Here is an 18695-nt window from a genome sequence, read left to right as displayed (position 1 = left end):
TCTACTGCTATGTGGACCTGGAAAATTCTTCACCTTGGCTACCCCATGCCTCAAATGCTTAAGTTGTCATTGGGTAATAATGGAGTAGAGCAAACAGACTAAGAAAAAACAGAGGGACAAAAAGAGGGGAACTCGAAATAGGTTCTTCATCCTATTCCATTTGAAACAGGAGTTTGGAATGGTATTCCCATTACCACTCTCTCTTTAATGACCTCCAGAAGGAGGAATATCCATTTCTGCTTCTTGCTGAAGAACCTTAGTAAGCGATACAGATTATCTACATGCCTTGCTTATGCCATTATTTTTCTTTGGGGGGTGGGGGAGAGGGAGAGAGAGGGAAGGCTGATGCCATTTTAGGATGGTAAGAAGACTGGAAGGGAAAAGGTGGGAGAAAAATAAGAGAAAGTAGCAATAGTATTACTACCATAAGAATATATTTGACTGAATACAGAAGACTCTGGGGTCTATTCTGATCTCTGTCTCTAGCTACTTATGTGATCCTAGGAAAAGTATATGCCTTCTCTGGGCCTATTTCCTCATCTGTAAAATTGGGATTTTATTTTCAAGGGTTAAATTTTCAAGATTCCCTTGAGCTTTCATAATCTATAGATTCTTTAAGAATGAAATCTACATAGGAATGACTGAACAGTATCCTACATTCTTTTCTTAAGCTTCAGTTAAAAGAAGGAGCTTTGAAAATTGCATGTGATTCTCACTTTCCATACAAATAAAAGTTGTTTTTTTTTTTATTAACATTTACCAAAAAAAAAAGGTCAGTTCAAGGTAGTTTCTAAAAATTACATCCATCATCCCTTTTCCCCCATGATAATCCAACCAAAAAAGGTTATTAATGAAGTTGACTCTGAGGTAAAATCACAGGAAGAATATAAACAGAAGCATCTTGAGAAGGTGGGGTGATCACAGATAAACCCCACCACATTGTCTTCCTTATAAGCCCATCTTGGCAGCATTTCAGCTCCAGTCACCAGGCAGAAGGTTTCACTCTGGAGTAATATGTGAGATCTAAACCCTTCCTGAGTTCAGGCTTACTTCCTAGTGCTTTCTGCTACCTAGAGGCCAGTTATCTGAATGAATATTGATGAAACCTTTTGAAAATGGATTTTTCCCCACAATAACAGGGAGTTAAGAGAAGTATGTTAAAGCAATATATGGAAGGCAAGCCTTAGAGTCAGGACAACAGGGACCGAAGAACTGCTTCTGACAATATATCAACTGTGTGATTCTGGGGAAGTCATTTAACCTCTCAAGGACCCTAGTCCATTCTCTAAAATGATAAGTTTTTGATGGGTTGTCTATTTGTGTCAGAGAAGGGAATTTCCGAGCGGAAGTTCTCTATACCAATGAAATCATGGGTCTAGACCAAAAGGAGGATATAAAAATTGGGGGCAGGGGCAGGGGTCGAGGAAGGAGGCTACATGTCTGGAATATGGTTGTCTTTAAAGCATTCTTATTCCCAACATGGATAATCACCCATGAGGTGCCAGTAGAAAGGGCAAACCAGTAGATCGTTCAGTCATGATAAGGCTGGCAATTATACCAGGGAGCCTGCCTGGTTCTGAGCAGGCACCATGACTGGCACAGCACCCATCCGACTGAGAGCAGAAGAAGGTACCCCTCCAAGGGTAGGTGATACTGCGGGAGGATGAGTCCTGTTTGTCCTGGGTAGCCCTGGGGAAGGCTGGGCCTGACTTGATAGGCTGGGTGTAGGAGTCAGTGCACCAGGTCGGGTAGGTCCATGGGACGATCTGAGAGCACGGGCGGAAGTCACAGAAGAAAGGGTCCCATTCTTGGAGATGGTGTCTGAACCCTTAGGCCAGGGCAGTGTCCGGGGGGCAACAGCATCCTCCCTGAGTTAGAAAGGAGGCATAATGACAAGTCAGAATGGTCAGGGACTCTGGGGATTGGCTTTTACTTCCCACTAGTTCCCCCATCACTTGATTCTTCTACTCCAATCTCTTTAAACATTTCTTAAAAGGAGTTTCCATCTTTGGCTATAAGATGAAATTGAGATCATAGCCATGGACTCTACTGCTATTTATCAAGAGTTGGCTGGATTCCCAGGCTCCATTAGGAATTCAAAGGGATCAAAGTTTTGTACAAGAGTCAGAGACACTTACTTGATGTCATTGGCTGACTCCTCTTGCATTTTTTCCCGGTGATAGTACAGGAGGACCAATACAGCCAACAGCACCAACACCCCCAGGGTGCCCACCACAGCTCCAGCTACCACTGCTGCCTTTGGTCCTAGAAAAATCTAGGAGTCAGAACTGGACATCCAATTAATACTCTCCATAAAACTGGTCTTTTCTGAAGTATCCTCTTCCTCTTCCACCACCACTCCAATACATAATTTGCCCGAATAGGAAGGAGAATGGAAGGGGTTGATTAGGATGTATGCAGTCAATGATTGGCATTTCATTATTTTGGATAAGAGTAAAGGCTTCAATTACTCATCCCAGCATCATGTGTTTTGACCTTCTATACTTCTCCCTTTCTTTGCTGTCACCCCATCATTGACCACCCTTTTTGTAGCCACCACATCATCCCTACTGACCTGAAGTTACCTCTAGAGTCACATTGCACTGGGCACTGCCCACCTTGTTGCTGGCTTTGCAGACATAGACTCCAGACATGGAGGCTGAGAGGTTGGTGAGGAATAGAGACCCACGGGTGCTGTCTGTAAGCATAATCCAAATGAGCCCATAAATACTTTTTTCCAATGAACTGTCCATTTCCTTTGGATCCAACTCTAATATGTCAAGTCTGTCCATTTCCAATCAGAATATTAGGGAATATAGCACTTAGAACCTTCTAGGTTCCAATTTTTATACTTTAAGAACTATCTGTTAGGTTTACTCTCAGACTCATTCCTAATTTCCCCTCTGTCATCTCATAACTATGGACATGTATAGCCACAATGTTGGTTAAGGGGAGGTAGACTAAAGGAAATTCACTACCCTCTCAATTTACCTTACACCTTTATCAATTTATTCCCAAATTATCCCTGTCAACCCCCTTATCTCCTTAGCTCTTCCTTTCCCTTCCCTTCCTTTCAGTTCCTCTTGTTCCTCTTCAACAAACAACAATCAATTATTGTTCCTATGCTACGTGTTGGAGATATATAGTGAAAAAAGAGGACATATCTAGACATTGAAAGTATTTATAATCTAGTGTTATCTGTAAGACATATACACAAATACATGAAATATAAATAAGAATAACATCAAAGAAAATGGTATAAGGAATTTTAAAAAGAAAGAATCAGAAAAGGCTCACTTCCAACCTTTCTTACTCTGACGACTACTAGACATTTCCCTTTCTTGCCCTCTCAACATTCTAGCACCCCAGCTCCCAAGTTCTTCCAAATTTTCCCAAATTTTCTCACCTACAGCAGGTGAGAAGAAGAACTGGTTCCGTGGCGGGAGACGTTCCCAACTGTACTGGGCAACTGGTTTACTTCTTGGGGTCTGGCAAGTCAGAGTCACATTGGCTCCCATTCTTGGAACACCATGGAGATGACATGATGGGATAGCTGGAGACACTGAGGAGATGAAGGGATCAGGTGAAAGACTAAGATCAATTACTTTTGAAAGAAAAGACTAATGGCTCTGTCCCACCTTCCCTAAGTCCACAATTCTCTTATATACTTTTTGGAAGACACCAAACTGTAAGGGTAACAGGAAAGGAGAAAAATGGGGGTTGGATGTCAATAGTAAGAAAAGTTAAAATCTAAATCGCACTTTACATTGTTGAATATCTCTCTTATGCATATAGGGGTAAAAGGAGATAGACTCAAGAGTTTGAGAGTGTTGTTCACTTACCCAGAACATCAAGTTCCAAGCTGCCAACATCTGACATACTATTTTCTTGGTCCTGCACATTCACAGAGCATTTGTATCGCCCAGAGTCCTGCTCTTGGAGCTGGACTAGCTTCAGGGATACGTTTCTGGAGGGCAGGGTGTATACTAGGGATATTCGAGGTTTGTTAATTATTAACACTCCATCAAGGTAGGACAGCACCTAGAAAGACAAAGGAATCAAAAGGCCTCATTACTGGGCACTAGAGGTGCCTAACAGACAAGCAGCCTTCAAAGCAAAACTTTTAATTTTATATTAAAATTATGTTAAAATAATGCAAGAAACAAAACAAATTCAGTTATGGGAGTGATTAATTTTTGTACCAGTTTATGTGCTCCTGGTGTGCATATTACATTTTGGTGTCTTGGGCTAAGCAATTAATTGCCCATCTCAATTATGAGTCTCTGCTCTTAATTAGTTTTGAAAAAACCCACTTGGTCTTCCCTATTTGACTCATTTATTGTTCTCCTCCTAGATGTTGGAGATATAGGGACACAGCTTGAATAAGACAATGGATATAATAGTGAATATAATTTAGTGTCGTCTCTAAGACATACATAAGTTGGGCTAAATGGTTTTTAAAGTCCCTTATAATAAGTTTTAACAATATCTACATCCTGGACTAAACACCAACCCAACCCGGTGGTCTCATCACTGTCTCAGCTCCCCATAAAACCTTTCCTAAATGATGTCCTGCCTCTTCTCTGGGGGTACCCCTCTCCTTCATACCCCTCTACTTCACCTGCACCATTTCCTTCCCACTTTGTTCCAGGAACCATAGCACGAAAGGGGAGGCCTCAGGTTTCAGAGAAGGCATCATTCTGTTCAGCGTGTACCACGCAGGGAGCACCACCTCTGACCCTTCCACTGCTTCCACCTTGGGAGAACCCATGTGCACCTTCAGTTGGGCTCCTCTGGAAACCGACACTGTGGGAGGGAAGAGAGCCACGTCACTGAGGAGCGGGGCAGAGGGAGGGGGAAAGAGTAAGGGAGAAAAAAAATCATTCTTCTTTCTGCCCACCCTCCCTGCCTCACACCTCGCTGAGAATAGATCTCTGCAGAGAGACGGGATGACGCTCGAGCTCACGCTTGCAAAAGTGAATGGGTTAAGATCTGTGATCCTCTCTCTACTTGCCCTGTATCAATTAGGTCTAGGAAGAGGTATTTCAAAGCTCTTTGCAGAAGAGTGGGAAAGAAACTTATTGGTTTCTTCCTCCTTTTTCACAGCAAAAATTAACGGAGTAGTTACACCCCAGCCCCTAATCCATTGCTTCATTTTTTTTATCTCAGCACTCTTGATCCCTGTATCCTACTTCCTCTTCCCAGTCAGTTGTACAGGAAAGGGATAGCTACCCTTGGTGCTTTAAGAAAAAAAAAAATCAGCACAGCTCCTTCCCGTGCTGCCTTTACTGCAGAGTTCAGAGCTAGCCCACTCACTCCCCTGCCGAAGTAACAGGCAGGTTACTCGCGTGCAGGGCGGCGGGTTTTGCATCACTTCGGTTTTAAGCCATTCTCTTCTCTCCCGACTAGGTACTTAGAGATGGGCCACGTGGGTGGGAGCGCTCCAGTTACTCATTAACTCAGCGGCTTTATCAAAAGTTCTTAAGAGTGGGGAAAGAAAAAATGACTTCAATGCCTGGGCCTGGCACCAGTTGGGTCTGAGTCCTCGCCTTCCCGGTCATGGACACTGGATTTTTCTCCCTTCAAAAGTGAAGACTTGGGAAGGGAATTCAGAAGAAACCTTTCTCGAAATGGAACTATCCCATGGGAAACAAACTGAGGAATGGAAGGGGTGGAGGAGACAATAGAAATAGTTCATATTTATATAGATGTTAAGGTTTGCTAAGAATTGTATTTAATTTATGCTGTTTGAGCTTTTCAGCAATACAGCATTCGCTATTAACTGCATTTAACAGATGAGGAAGCTTTGAGATATTGATTCGCCCAGTATTTGAACCCAGAAATTGGGAAAATTCAGATTCTTGATACTAATTGCATAATTCAATTGCATAATTCTATCCAAGCTGCCTTCCCCATGTTAGCACAGTTAGTGGGCTGTGCTAACATGGCTTTATATGTGATTAAAACTCAGGTTTTTAAATGATAGGAGGAAGGTAAGAGGAAACAAATTGCTTGAGTTCTCTGAAAATTCCAAGTAGTACATAGTCTTCCATCCTTGGAATCCGTCTTGGCTGTCTGCTTAGGTTCTAAATATCAAATCAATGAACTTTAGATAGAAGTCTTATTAGAAGTAGTCTTCACCAACTTCCTTCTCCCATTCTATAGCTAATAGGCAGAAGGGATAGAGTATTGGGCTTGAACCAAAGTCTTAACCTTCCAAAGTTCTCTTCTAAAGTTGCTGGGTAGAGAAAAGTCATTTAAAATCTCTGAGCCTCAGGCAATTCTGAAAATATAAAATATGAAAGCTAGTATTAATATAGTGCTTCAAGATTTAAAAAATGCTTTGTTTTTAAAAGTGCTTTAATCCTCACAACTGTCCTGAAAAGTAGGTGCTATTATTCTCCCCTCTTAAAGACGAGGAAACTGGGGTAGAAGGTTAAACGAATTTCCAAGAATCATAAAACTAAAAAGTGACTAAGACAGGATTTGAATTCAGACCTTCCTAACTCCAAGTCCAATACTATCCAGTGTCATTTATCTAGATAGTAATCATTTTCACATAGATGAAATCACATCTCTCTCACTTAATGATAGTAGCTGACATTCATAGAAGGCTTTGTGATTTAAAAAGAACTTTACATATAATTATCCTGACAACTCAGTGAGATAGGTACTGTTTTTCTTTCTATTTTTCAGATAAGGAAATTGAAGTTTACAATGGTCATGTAACTTGCCTATGATCATCCAATGCAGACTCCTCGTCTCCTGACTACAAGTTTGAAACATTCTTTTCAGGTAGAGAAACAGGTTCAAAGAGTTAGTGAATGGAAAGCTAGAAGAGAGGTCCAGACTTCAAGGCCTACCCTCCCCAGTCCAGTAATTTTTCTACAGCCCCTCACGTACTTCTTGGCCTTGCTTTGTAATTTAAATTTCTTAATCCCTAGCCCATTTGGGGTTTTGTAAATCAACACACATTTATTAAGCTCTTAAATTTCTTGTCTTCCCAGAATTAAAAAATCTAATGGATGAAACAAAATGCAAACAATTATGTACATTTCAGATGGATATAGTGTAAAATGGCAGATAATCTCAGAAAGAAAGCCCTAGCAGTGCAAGGACAGAGAAAGGTCTCTTACTGGGAGTATGTGAGATTTAGCAGTCTTGAAGCCAAGGAAGCTAGGAAGGAAGTGAAGAGGAAGAGTCAAAAAACATGGGGTCAATCAGTGAAAAGGTACAAAGTTTAGAAATGGAGTGTTGTGTTGGAAGGACAGCAAGAAGGTCAGAGTTAACAAAACTTGGGAAGACAAAGAGGATTTAGGACGTAGCCACTAGGGTTTAGGAATCTGGGGTTAACCTTAGCCACCCTCTAAAATGTTCTGAATATTCCCTTGAGATAGGGAGGAAGTGACTCTAATGCAGGATATACCCTTCCCCCACCTATTCCACTGGCTCCGTTTGTTTGAAGGGTCCCTTCCTCACCCACCTCTTTCCTTTGGATTTTCAGTGTTCCCACCAGCAAAATACACACATCCCTCCCCCGTTTCCTGGCAATGTCTTCACAGGCTGGACAGGAAAGAAAGGCCTGAGAGATAAGTAGGGAGACAATGAAGGGGGGGACACAAAACCGGAGACACCCCACCCCAAAATTATCCGGCCAAGTAGCTAAGCCTCTTCTTCCTCTACTGGGCTGGACTATTACATTTGCGTGCCTTTGATATTTCTCCCTATTATTCTCTCTTTGCTATAAGGAGGTAAGAGGTAAAGGAAAGAGACATCCTTTTCTTAGATTATCCCTAGCTGAGAAGGGGTGGGAGGATAATAGTGGCTGGGGGAAAGTTTATCAAAAGCTTTCTCTGTACCCGAAAGCAAGGAATTCTGGGATCCCATACTTCAGTAGTTTGGGAAAACCTTGATTTCTCTCTCTCCCTGAGGAAGCTCTTAAATCTGGAACTGAGACAGCAGAACTACCACTTCATTTCTTTGTGCATGTATCTCCCTATTCCCCCGACCCCCATCCCACCCTATTCCAAGAGAACAACCCAATTGAAAGAGCAATTCTGAAGTAGTCTTTCTCCAGAGCTTGGATTCACAACTCTAATGTTTTCAAAAGTGATGGGACTAAAGGATCCAGAGAGAACGAGAGTCTATGCACACTCCAAGGATCTCTAAGAATATATGGCCCATCACTTATTCATTCTTTCCATTCTACCTCCGGCCCCTAAAAATCTATCCAGGGCAAAAAAAAAAAATTAAAATTATCCAGATAGCCTATTTTCTCATCCCCCTCCCTCCCGACTCCTTCATTCCAATGGCCTTTGGCCAGATCTTAATTGGAGTGGAGAGAGGTTGTTATCAGAGTAGTGAGGACATAGAGATCAGGCCAAAGTAAGGACCATACCAGGATAGGGGAGCTCTTTTCTGCAAAGAGGAAAGAATGGGGGAGCAGGCAGCCCAGGCCCTAGCCTCCACCATCCCCTGGCTATTTTTAGTCTCCCTCCTTCTCTGGGAACCTCCCCTTGCTGGCTTCTCACGCCCCAAGGGCAGCAACACAGAGTCATGGAGAACAAAATGAACTGAGTGGAGCTGCGCCTGAATCAGAGGGCTGAGGATCATCAACCAACGGCCTATTAACCAGCCCCTTGCTAGTTCAGGATGGGTAAAGCCCCTTAAGATCAAGTAGGTAACCTCTAATTCAGGGATAGAAAGTTGAAGATTAGGGAGGAGCAGCAGTGGAATTGAAGAGTGAATATGAACCCAGTTGTATACAGCCACCCTCTCCTCACTCCTTTATCTAGGCCTGAGGCAGTTTTTCCTTTCTGTCTGGGTAGCCCAAAGGGAAATTGGGGAATAAACAAAAAGAAATTGAAAGAGTCTGAGGATCCCCATCAGTAGCAACTGCTATTTCCTAAAGGCCCATACTCTCCCCAAAACTGGAAAGGGTCTTTTGCAGACATGAGCATATAAGTAAAGGAATCTTTGAACTCCAGCAAGGAAGCGTGAAAATCTAATATTCCAATATAGGGGAACTAGATCAAACTAAAATATAATGAAGGGGAGGCTCCCTCATCCCACTACTTTTTATCCTCAAAAGATTAGTGTCCGGATCTTCAACCACAGGTTTTAGTTTTGTTTTTGTTTTGTAATCCCTTAATTCTCCCTTAAAAGACCAGTGTGATGAGAGCTATAATAATGATGGACAAACTGACTCGGATCCTAAATTTGCTCTGGCCCGCTCACACTCCAATCCAACAACAGAGGTTGTTGCCATCTGCTCCACCCCTCCAAAAATAATCAGGACGGGAAAGGAAAGAGCGTCAGGAGATAAGGTACGCTGAGTAACGGGTCTGGAAGCTTTCCATTCTCCTTCAGATGTAGCAACGAAAATGAGTTCTGTTACGCCACCCTAACCAAGAACTAGATTCATTTGTAAGTTCTTCAAGCACTTATTCTCAAGGAGTATCTCATGTTTTCCACTGTCCCTCCTCCCCTCAAACCCGACGGTTTTATCCTATGAAAGATCAGAGTGGGAAACCTTTTAGGGTTGCAAGCCTGCACTACCCCACTATCCCCCATGGATCCCCCCTCCTTTTCTCCCCCTCCCCACACTTCCTGTGTCCCAAATAACCTCACTGCCACGCTCCCGAGGGTGCATCCCCTAGTTCTCCGGGCAGGAAGCAGCCTGAGGATGGGGGGAGTAGAGGAGGAGGAGGCCCAAGGAAGGGGACGCTAGTATAGTGATAATACTTTAATGTGAAACCCCAAAAGACAGTTAATTTTCAAGTTGTTTGGGGAGGTCTCCCCCAGCTCCAGCCTTTTCCGACGGGGTGGATGAGGGTGCGGTTAAGCCCTTAAGCTCTTTATAGTTGGTTTCTCAACCGGGAGCTCAGAGCAGATCAGCTCAGCTCATCCTAGCTGAAGATGGAGTGGGATGGAGTGGAGGAATGGGGTTACTAACCCTTGAGAGTGTCCAGATCTACTACCTTTCTCTTCCTTTCCTCCTCCGCTTCCCCCACTCCGAGAACCCGGGTTCTTTCAATCGGCCCAAGACGGTCAGTAGCCTTGTCATGTCACCTTAGAGGTAAAAGTACCTTTCCTTCTCCCTCTCTCAAAATATGAGAATGCTCAAAAGTTTCATCTCCTCCCAAAACAGCATCCAAAGTGTCAGAAGCCATCCTCTCCCCATCACAACAGCGACCACTGCAACCACACTTTCCCCTCTAAGCCAGGGGGTCCCGCCAAGGTCGAACTCACCGAGAGTAGTTATCCCCAGGAGAAAAAGCTGGAGGTGGAGGGACCATGGAGGGCCAGGCAGGGGGACCATGGCACTCCCAATCCCCAAACATTCAGGTACTCCGAATCCTGAAACAGGTGTTGCGTTTGCGCTAGAGCGGGAGTCAGAATACCAGCCACCGCCACAGACATTAAATGACTCTGTGGGCTGCGGCTCAAACTCGGGTGTCTCGGACTTCGGGGAGAGAGGAGGGAGGGTGCTCAGGGGCGGGGCCTTAGTAGGGGCGGAGAGGTCACGGTTCGAGGGTTCGAGTGGCTAGATCAGCCGCGAAGTGGCGCTCCTTCCTTCTTCAAAAACATGAAGCCCATAACCTCTAGGAGGTAAAAACCAGTAAAGAGGGGGCAGGTGGAAGGTAACATCCTGGACACCGAGCAGTGTCGCCCTGGGAAAGGGTCCTGTTGCTAAAATGTTTACTATCAGTCCTCCTTCGCCAGTTTTTCAGGAGTTTGAATCTCGGGAATGGGGGTTTGGGAAGGAGACGGCGGACTGAGTAAAGAAAGAGATCAGGGAAGGGAAAAGGGTTGAGAACCAACGAGCGGAACCCGCTCTGGGCGCAGCCCGGTCCTTAGGATTCCTTCACCAACCCATAAAGGTGATGGTGCGTGTCACACAGAGCTGTTGCTCAAACCGTTTTCTATACATAAGGAGTGGAACAGGATTCTGAACTTAAAAAAAGGAAGAAAAAAACCCTGCCCCTCCCACCTCCCTAGGCAGGAGGTCCTTCTTAAGTTGGGCCAGTGGGCGTCACTAGCAGCCTGGATCTTTTTATCACGGCCGGAGCAGCCGCAAAAGCCCAAAGATGCAGCCAGCCTTGGGCACAGGTTATTCAGCGCCTCCCCCTTCTCCGCCCCCAATAGTTTTCTGGGGACATGAGGCGGGGCTACCACTGGGAGAGTAAGTCTGTGACGCTACTCAGCCCAGCCTTCTTTTCCTGGGCCGAGAGCTTCGAAAATCAAGAAATCTTTGACGGTCAGGAAAACTCCAAGCAGCAAACACTCCCCACCCCGCTAGGAAAGGAAGGTATAACGTACACTCTGGTTGCTTTGTTCTTACCTAAGTGGAGAAGGGAGAAATCAAGAATGAAAATGCTAGTTAGATACAGGGCCCAGGGCCCACGGATCTCAAAGCATGAAATACCTCCTGAATGCTTCTCTGACTCTAGTTGACCTAAGGCGGCTCAATAAACTGAGAACGAAAACCAGGTGTTCGGGTCCTCTTGGACCCTCCTTCTGGAAGGGGAGTGGCTCGTAGCTCTAGACATACCGGGTGGAATGCGGGAAAATACATAGCTCTCAATTATCCTCCCCTACGGTGCATGGCTCAAGGGCTGATCTGATCCTTTAATGCTCAGGATTGCGTACTCGGTTTGCTGAGAATTTAATTAAATTCACAGGGAACAAAACACGCCAGGTCTACCAGACCAAGAGCCTTTTTGGTAATGGTTAAGCGCCCTCCGATCGCAGCGCGCAGGACCTCGGCCACCACTGCTCAAATGAAATACATTAACATCTGTTTCTCTTCTCCAGTCTAAGGTGGGGGGAGGAGGGGGATGCTTCAAACGATGCAAAACTAGGCTGAAAATAAAGTCAGAAGTCACGTTGGATAGAGAGCTTAAGTAACTCGTTTCATCGCTGTTCACTCCAATCTTCTGGGTGCCAGGATCTTAGGGAACCACAGATGTTAAGACAAAAGCAACAACTACTTGTTAAGGGCTTACTAAGTGCACAGCATCTCACCAAAGTTTAAGGGAGTAACGAGAGGAACCATGACTCCTGAGTTTCATTTTCTAGTGGTGACCAGTCTCATTCTTCCCTACTATTTCCTCCCTAATTCCTTCTCTGGCATGTCTTTCTGGGCTTGACAGAACGCCAGATTAAATGGCTAGTGAGTTGTCAAAGTGCCAAGAACAACCATGCAAAACATCAGACAAGCCATGAAACCCCAGGAATTTAGTGATGTGGGTACTTGGCTGTAGAGTGTGTGCAGGTGAAAAACTTTTGGAGGCAGAGGCAATAAAGAAGCCTTCTTGAGAAGTATTAGAGCAATATATGAAGTCCAGGAAACACCAAAACAACTGGAGGTGAATTAAATTTTATGCATGCTAATCATCAACATAAAAGCAATATCCTTTTAAGATCTGTGTATTCTCCAAGCTCCACTTTCTACAGTTGAAAATTTGTGAGCATGCTTGTCTAGTTTCCAGATTTGAGTTAAATCAATCCCACAGCTTGTGCCTTCCTTATTTCATTCCATGAAGAACTGACACTCCCACCACATACATCTGATACCACATCCTAGGAGCACATCCTCCCAAGATACCTCAAATAACCCTTTGGTACATAAGGCAAAATCTACAAAAGGGAAAAAAAGAGATCTTTTCCACTGCCTCTCCTTCCTGTTAATGCCTGTCATTAGAGATTCTTTTCTGTTTAGCCATGGTGATTCCAGGCTGTCAAGTGCTTTAATAAGATGCACTCTGAAGAGTCCTCACATTACTAAAATCACAATGACAACTTTCTTTAGACTTTCTATAGTACATTTCTCATTCTTATCTGAGGCAAGTTTTTAATGGAAAGAGCAAAGGATAAGGAATAAAGAAACCTTTTTTTCTAGACCCATATCTGCCATTGATTTTACCTATAATTTTGAACAAATTAACTTAGTTTCCTCCTTTGTAAACTGAGGGGCTGGGGGTAGATCTCTAAGAACTTTTCAACTCCTAGAATTCTATTTTTTTTTTGACCAGGTAATTTCCAAGTACTGGAAAGCTGACTATCAGTGACACCTATTCTTTGCTCTAAACTCTATAGTCTGGCATATGAAACATTTATTTTTCATAAAATGGATTAAATTTTTGTTTTGAAAATATTTGCCTTGAATATCATAAAAAGTGAACTATCCTGCTGTTTATAAAATTATTTTACATAACATGCAAAAACTGGGCTGTGAATTATTGAATTAGAATGAGATAGCTGACAAAAGCCAATGTCAGTTTCATATGTTGTCTCATTAGTTTTTTTGACAAATCACAATTAGTTCCACATCTCTAAAATCTTTCCAAAGACTGGTTCTGCTGAGTAACTTTCTTCATCACCCTATCTTTAAGAGTTCAATGAGGTCCAAATATTTTCATTTCATTCTGTTTTTAGTAATATTTATAAGCTGAGAATAACAATGTGCCATCCTTCCTACATTTTTCTAAATATATATGCATAGATTTTACACCCAAGGCCTTTTCCAGACAACCTCCTTTGCTCTAATTCTTGGTTCTATTCATTCAAAGCTGAATGCTAACATGACTGTTAATTGTTTTGGGCCCCACATTTTCAGATACACACACACACACACACACACACACACACACACACACACACACACACTTCCCTTCTCTAGTTGAGCAACTATTAAGCTTAAGGGAAGAAGGAAGATTAGAGGTGAGGAACACTGTTATCTTAAGGATATTATGTGGTTTTCCTGCTAATAATGTAATTTAATTTTCTTGTACATTTGGATTATTGGTATAGCTTAGAAACATTGCTTAAGAAGAAATACTATAATTACACATGATTCAGGATGCTTATTTTCACATTGTGTACTGCTATGCCTTGTCAGCATATACCAGAACAGGTAACTCTACATACACATATCCCCTTCCTTAGAGTCACTTTCATCACAAATGGAAATGATATTATTTCAAACTTATCTTTAGTTACTGGGAAATCATTTAAACTTAAAAGAAGAAATTTAAAGGTCTAAACAATAGTCAAAATTCACCAGACTGAAGAACAGAATCACTAGTCTACAACTGTCTGTCATTTGATTTTCAATGACAGGAAGTATTATAAATCTTACCTGATTTGCACCTCCTGTTGAAAGAAATGGAGCTAGGTGACATTTCCATAAAAGATACTAATGGATCATTGAGAGGAATTGATTCAAGAATTTTCATCATATTAACCAAAACTCTCTTAGATCACTAAACTTGGCTAAATTTAAAGTGGAAAACCACTGAGCCTTGAGAAATATCTGGAAGACCTAGATAGCGTTCTACTCAGCTATGATCTTACAAACCACTATCTTTATACTTAGCTCATATCAAAATTGACTTGTTTAATCAGTTTCTTTGTTTCTTCAAAACAATATAAAAACATGTTCTCATTTTACATTTTGGGCAAGGTGTCTCTGTTCACTAAGTAGAGAATACAGAAAAAGAATTTCATAGTTCAAGTATTTAAGGATAAGATAGTCATGATATTTTGTAAAAGTCCAGATATACAAGGTAACAGAGAAGTGGTGACAATAGCCAACAGAATCTAAAGGACTGCTCCTCAAATCACCTGCTCTCATGCTTCTCATTACTTGCTAGTAATTACTTCCAGGTCATATTTACACCTTCTTTAATGACTTTAAGTTGACTCACAAAATTTCTTTTCTCCTGACAATGTTATCATCCTTGTGTGCATCAACATTCATGATGATGAAGTATACTTATGTATACTTATGTTTCCTTATGTTTCCTTATGTTTCTCTCTCTCTCTCTCTCTCTCTCTCTCTCTCTCTCTCTCTCTCTCTCTCTCTCTCTCTCTCTCTTTTTTTTTTTTTTGCTGAGGCAATTGGAGTTAAGTGACTTGCCCAGGGTCACACAGCTAGTATTAAGTGTCTGAGATCAAATTTGAACTATGGTCCTCCAGACTTCAGGGCTAGTGCTCTATCCATTACACCACCTAGCTGTCCGTTTCTCAGCCTCAATAATTACCATCTATTTCACCTCAGTCAATAAGACAACTACATGGCCCTATTCAGACTTCATGATGACCCACCCAACCCTACCCCTAAAATATCCTGAATTCCAAAATTATTTTCTCTGCTTACAACTCATTTTCATTTCTTTACTCTAAATTTGTTCTTCATCCTCAGCATAATCTTGGGCTCCCCAACCCTTCCCTATTCTCTGAAACTCTTTCCCCAAATCCAGGTTCTCTTACTCCTAACCGAATGCTGATACTATCCAGGAACAGCTATCTTATTGATTCACTTGGTATAATCTTATAATCCCTTCCTTCTCCCTTTTGCCTTTCACAAAATTATGATTCTATTATAAAATTATGCAACAGAACCTTCATTGATGATAGAACCTTCATTGATGCTCATCAATCCTTTTTGTTTCTCTCCTTTAAATTTGTTCATTCTCACCTTTTTTATAGATTTCCCATCCAGTTCTTCCTAGAGAGGGATTCAAATTTAGAAAGCCATGCCTCATATTCCACCATGAAAACAGGCTCCCTTAAATTCCCACCTTCACACTTCAAAATTTTGTCTTCATTATTCTTTTCTGCCTCAAAGATATGTTCGAGCAAGACACATGCACACAGTTTAAACTCTCCTTTCCATCCCAAGCTACCAACTCATCTCTCTACTGTTACTACCAAGATTCTTGAAAAAGTATAACCTATACCTGCTGCCTCTACTTCCACATCATAACCTAAAACTGCATTGCCTTTGAGATCCTGAACACCTAGATTCTCAACTATAACCTTCAATCCTTCTGCCTCTCATTATCCCATTCTTTTAAAATCCCTTGCAATGTGACTTCTTCCATTTCCATTATTCTATAGAAATTGTTCAAGGTTCATCGATGATTTCCTTGTTTCTAAATGCTAAAACTCTTCCATTCTGTATACTTCTAGATGTTTTTATAGCATGACACTTTTGGTTACTCCTTTTTTCTTGATACTTTTTTCTTCTTTTTACTCCCTGTTTCTTAGTCTATTAGGGAAGATAGGGCAACTCCAGATAGGCAGGTATGCCAAAGGTACATTTGCATAAGACTACAGAGAACAAATGCAAGGAAGGCATTAACATGGTGGTCAGAAGTGATACAAGGGGAGACACTCAAGGACTCTGAAGAACTCTGGGATTGATTTTATGACATGGGAGATGCTGACATAGGACTACCCAACACTGTGTGCTCACATCAAGGAAAGAGCTGTGCTCACTGCAGTAGCTCAAAAAAAAATATGAGATGCAAAAACTTAATAGATGTCTGCCCGCCAAATATTCCTATGGAATATTTGTCCTAACTTGTGGTAAAGCCTTCCAAAGCTCATATTGGTCTGATCAGTTACAGTTGGAAACACTGGAACTTGACTCCAACAGAGTGATGTTATTTTGATCCTTTCCTAACAATCAACCAACCAATTTTATTCTACTGTTCTAATAATCATTTCTGTTTCCTTTCTTTTCTTAAACCCCAAATATTAGAATTACTCAAGGCTCTGCCTTCTGCCTGAGTAATAAGATAGGACCATAAATTAGAGCTAAGAAGGGCATTAGAGATCATCTACTCCAATTCCTTGATTCAAAAGATGAGGAAACTGAGGCTCAAGGGAGTTAAATGACATGCAAAGTCACACTGGTAGTGGCAGAGGCAGGATTTGAACCTTGGTCTTGATTCTAAATTCACTGTTCTTTCTCATGTGCCACCAGGGCTCTTCTCCCTAATTCTTTTTGCCACAAAAGTATATTCTCCCTTTTTACTTTCTTATTTCTGTCAATGGTATTACTATTCATTCAATCACTAAAGACTATTTAGTGTTATCTGTAACTTTTGTGTTATCATTGACTCTATCTAATAAACTGCCAAACTCTGCAAACCTTTTTTTACCTCTTTTATTGAAGAAATTACTTGCCATGTACCTGGCCAACCTCTTGTGCTCTTTCCACCATCTTGCTTCTCCAATATGAATTTCACTCTATAATATACTAATCTGACTTACACAAAAATCTTATCATCTGGCTTCTCTTGTGTTCAAATTTCTGCAATGGAGTTCTGTTCCCTACTATGTAAAGAAGAAATTCCTTTGTTTTGTATTCAAGTATCCTATCTTTCCATCCTATGTTTCCAGTCTTCTCTATCATTACTTCTTTCCATATATTTTCCATGTCAACAAATCTAGACTAACCAATGATTCTTCCTTTCTCATCCTAATATTTGTTACTACTCTGGATACTACCAAACTTCCTACTCACCAAGTTTCACAATCTAGGAATCCTCCTTGACTCCTCACTCTTTCACCTCTCTATGACTAATCAAATCACTAAATCTTATCAATTTTACCTTTATATTTTTCATAAACATACTCTTATCTCCTCTTAACACTATGCTATCCAATTCTAAGCCCATATTACTTCATATCTGAAATATTTATAAAGTCTTTGGTTGTTCTGCCTCAAATCTCTACACTCTTAATACATTGTACACTCAGCTGTCAAAGTGACTTTCCTGTAGTGCAACTACGCCATTCCTTATTTAATGAGCTCTAGTGACTCCTTTTTAACCTCTAGGATAAAATATAAAAATCTGCTATTTTATATCCCAAATTCTTAACCTGGTCCCCTCCTGCCTCTGGAGTTTTCTTATATCTTACTCTCTCCTATAAACTCTGGATTTCAGTGAAATTGATCTCCTTGTTGTTCTTCACATAAGATACTAATCAATTTACTCCAGGAAAAATCTTTTGCCTCATCTCTGCCTCCTGACTTCCTTTAAATCACAGCTAAAACCTTACCTTTCATAAGAAGCCTTTCTCAAATCCCCTTAAAACTAGTACCTTCCTTCTACTGTCTATTTCCAATGTATCTTGTATAACTTGTCTGTATGTATTTATTGCATGTTGTCTCCCCCATTAGACTGTGAGTACCTTGAAAACAGGGACTACCCGTTTGCTTTTTTTTTTTTTTTTTTTTGGTAGGTCCAGTCATTTACACAGTGACTGGTATATAACTAGTATATAATTCTTAATGACTGATTGTTGACTAACTTCATATATGCCAGATGCTTTCCCTTTTTCCATGTCTTATTTATGCTGTTTTGTATACTGGAATGTCCTCTCTACCATCTCTAACTACTGAAATGTTGCCCACTTCAAAAATCAATTCTTCTATGAAGTATTCCCTTGTCTACTCAATGGGAAATTATTTTTCTTTTTTTGAACACAACGATGTGTGCCTTTTAGGAATTTATATTCTAGAGTTTTATCTCCCTCTTAAATTGTTATCACCATGAAGAAAGCGCATATATTTATTAAACTTTTATACCTCCCATAGTATTCAGAATAGAGTTCTACACATAATAACTAGTTAAATGTTGTTCAATTGAAAAATACCCCCTCTTGTGGCAAAACTAATCCAGGCTGATAGTGCCATATAAAGGTAGTAGCCAGTGGGGAACAGAGAATTAAAGTTTTACAAAAAAGGCAAGGTATCCTACTTTTGCCCTTTTTTTATGTGCTCTAAGCAGCAAATATAGGAGCTTTGAATTTCAGCTGCTTTAAAAGATCACTATGCTACAAAAATCCCAACTATTATTTCAAAAGACCACAAATTACTTTAATGTAAAAAATAA

General features: G+C 41.2%; 1 protein-coding gene across 1 annotated transcript; it reads right to left on the bottom strand.

The window, feature by feature from the left end:
- Positions 1–704: 704 nt before the first annotated feature.
- ESAM (endothelial cell adhesion molecule) lies at positions 705–10707 on the bottom strand. The gene is made up of 7 exons (XM_051986772.1): positions 10252–10707; positions 4622–4806; positions 3843–4041; positions 3407–3562; positions 2576–2698; positions 2139–2265; positions 705–1868 (listed from the first exon to the last, which is right to left on the bottom strand). Exons 1-7 carry the CDS (start codon positions 10319–10321, stop codon positions 1553–1555), a joined length of 1176 nt encoding a protein of 391 aa, XP_051842732.1. The 5' UTR covers positions 10322–10707; the 3' UTR covers positions 705–1552.
- Positions 10708–18695: the final 7988 nt, after the last annotated feature.

This window comes from Antechinus flavipes, chromosome 3 (genome assembly GCF_016432865.1).
Source record: "Antechinus flavipes isolate AdamAnt ecotype Samford, QLD, Australia chromosome 3, AdamAnt_v2, whole genome shotgun sequence".
Lineage (NCBI taxonomy): Eukaryota > Metazoa > Chordata > Mammalia > Dasyuromorphia > Dasyuridae > Antechinus > Antechinus flavipes.
Note: the sequence above shows the minus strand (reverse complement) of the source record. Positions and strands in the feature narration are given on the sequence as shown.